The sequence below is a fragment of the Condylostylus longicornis genome, unplaced genomic scaffold (assembly GCF_029603195.1).
Source record: "Condylostylus longicornis isolate FDR11 unplaced genomic scaffold, ASM2960319v2 ptg000003l, whole genome shotgun sequence".
NCBI lineage: Eukaryota > Metazoa > Arthropoda > Insecta > Diptera > Dolichopodidae > Condylostylus > Condylostylus longicornis.
The window spans coordinates 1,139,455-1,142,500 of NW_026577972.1; the positions used below are offsets into that span (position 1 = coordinate 1,139,455).

Sequence of the window (3,046 nt, forward strand, 5' to 3'; positions counted from 1 at the left end):
ACAAAAATTAATTTTTGAGATATAATTTCCATACAATTTTTACAATCAAATTCTAATTTTTATACATGTACTAAAATATATATACATGTACTAATAAACATCTATATATATATATATATATATATATATATATATATATATAGATTGTTCGTAAATAATATACATAAAATATTCAATTAATTGCTCATAGTTAAAATAAAAAGTAAATTTTTGATAAGATTTAAATTTTAATGGTTAAATTTTACATATTAGAGACATTCATTGAAATAATTGTTATACATCCGTATTCTCTTTTCGCATCAATTGAGGTGATGAAATATTTTTTAAAAGCAGTATGTATAGAATATGAAATTCTGAAATTTACTTTTTTAAAAACTGACAAAGTTTTTAAAAAAATATCCCACCACTTCAAGTTATGGGCCCTAGAGAATAAGAATAATAATTATTGTATCTGTATTTCTTTATATTTTGTATTCTTCTATCGACAGAGCTTAAATTAAATAAATTCTATATTGACAGAGCTTAAAAGTTATAGCATGATAAAAACCTTTTTTTTTTATATATATTGTAAATGAATATTTGTGCAGGCTTCGTAGAAATTTTTCTTTTTTCAATTTTGATATATTAATAATAGTGGAATTTTGTTTTATTAAGATTCAATTATTAAGATTTCTATAACACAAAGATTTAACAAAAATGTAACGATAATTAAAACCGACAATGATTTTCTCTCAAAATTTTTATTCTATAATATTATTGTAAACTGACATTGAATATTATTAAAAAAAATGTAATCAGTTAGGTTTAATTTAAAAATTGTAAAATAATATTAAGTAAATAAACAAATATGAATTATTGTATAAACATGGAGTTTATAAATTTTTTTTTAAACTAACTATGAGTTTTATTTTATTACAAAAATATTTTTATTTTTTTTATATATGTTAGTTTTTCTTCAATTTTAAATTATTTAAATTTATTCAATACTTAAATAGAATTTTGAAATTTCTTTAGAATTCGAAAAATGAATTCAGAAGATTCTTTTGCTTTATGATTTATTTTTTTTATATATTTTGTTTTTTTTTATACATTAATTTTATATATATTATATTTGTATATTGTAACATGTATTATTTCTCTATGTTTATCATACTCAGGAAAATCATTAAATTTTTTTTTGTTTATTTTTAAAATAACATTAAATTAATTATATTTTTAAAATTGATGTAAGTATTATGCAAAACAAACACTTAAACGAAAACTAAAAATAAAATTTAACTAAATCTATTTTGTTATTGATGATTTTATCATACTTATGATTATATATAATACAATATTTAAATAAAATATGTAGAATTGAATCCGCTGGAAGGAGAAAGACGAGTAAGCCACAAAAAAATTAGTAAAAGAACATCTTATATTGTGCCTGTGTTTGTGTACTATACGCTTTATTCTTTTTTCAGAGTTATTCTGTGTTACCAATTCTAAAAAAAACGCAAAAAATAAAAAAATCAAAATAAAAAAACAAAAATAATAATAAGTTAAAAAATAATTGTTTTATAAAATTAAATATAATTTGATAAAATTATTTAAAAACATTTCAAGTTTCCCATTTCAAGTTGTTTTCATTAAACTAATAATAGTTATTTTGAAATTACTGAGAGAAATTCTTAAAATTAATATAATTTTTAAATTAAAATTCATATGTTATATTAAAGAGAAAATACATACATAAATTCTATATTTTTTATATTAATTTATATTAATAATATAATGAAGTCTTGTCATCATTTTTCTTATAGCTCACATTTTGGTAAAAAATTAGTGATGCTCTTGGTGTCATTATTAAAAAATTAACTGTTAAAAGTATAGATGCAGCTGTTTGTCATTTCACTTGTATTTTCTTTGATGAAAGGTATAGTATTTGTTTTTCACTCATTTTTCCTATTATTCACTTATTTGTGATAGTAACGACAAGGTAAAACGATTTTTGTGTTTGCATTGATTTTCGTTAAACGATTTTTGTATTTGCATTGGGACTACCCTGCCATTTTTCTGAATACGAAAATTGAACTACATAGTAATGCCAAAGATTACCCCTGACTATTATATTGCAACATATTAGACGTATTTGTGTTATATTAAATAAAACATAATTTTGCTTACAAAAAATGTTCTTTCTAAAATATTATTGTTAAACATACTTATATATATATAGAGGTAGACCAAGAACAAGGTAAGTCGACGATGCCAGAAAGCTGGCGGTCTTAAATTGTAAAACATGAGCGAAACAAAGGGCAAGTTGGGCGCAAATTGTGCAGAAGACCAAAGCCTATTCCGGGCTGTAGTGCCAAATGATGATGATGATGTATATAATGCATAAATATATATTTTTCGCATATTTTAAAAACACATATAACACGTTTTACTGGCAAAAATATGGGAGATACGAGAAAATGTTATATGGGTTAACTTTTAAATCTCACTGTAACGCATCGAAAAATCAAAAAAAATATAATAATAATACAAATTTTCGAAAAATTTCGAAATATTTAAAAAAAACCAACTTTGACGAGCTCATGGCTTAATTAACTCAAAAAACATGGCTTAATTGAGCAAGCAATCGCCAGTGCAACCGACCCCCGGCAGTTACTTAATGTCGCATGATTTCGAAGTTATAAGCATTTATTTACATGCAAGAAAATTCTTCTACCTTTTTTTCAACAAGCTGTAGCTCGAAAACGGGTATGTTTTCGCTAGAAATTGATCAAAGATTCATCCCTGGAATTATTTGCCACTTTAAGCGGAACATGTATAGATTTAAATAATTGTTTATAAACTGTTATTTACAACAATATTGTTTTTGGCTAATGATAAATTGAATTAATATAAATAAGTATCGATGGTTACGAGTTTAAAAAGAAAAAACCCAATGCATTTATTTAATATTAAATAATATCTTAAATCATTATGGAAATATATGTAGATTTTGAAAAACGTATAGAAAAGAATAATTTTGTATTTTAAATTTATGCCTTAGATTGAA

The 3,046-nt window shown here is 22.3% G+C and overlaps 1 protein-coding gene across 10 annotated transcripts in view; it reads right to left on the reverse strand.

Annotated features, from left to right (window-relative positions):
* Positions 1-934: 934 nt before the first annotated feature.
* The window catches only part of LOC129606187 (lysine-specific demethylase lid), a 28,723-nt gene continuing 26,611 nt past the window's right edge, over positions 935-3,046 (reverse strand). For 9 of the 10 annotated variants that reach the window (XM_055516354.1, XM_055516406.1, XM_055516397.1 and 6 more), the window contains one exon: positions 935-1,484. In XM_055516354.1, coding sequence (XP_055372329.1) covers positions 1,476-1,484 — 9 coding nt within the window. In that variant the 3' untranslated portion in view covers positions 935-1,475. The remainder of the gene's footprint in view (positions 1,485-3,046) is intronic. The other variant, XM_055516388.1, reaches the window with a different exon arrangement.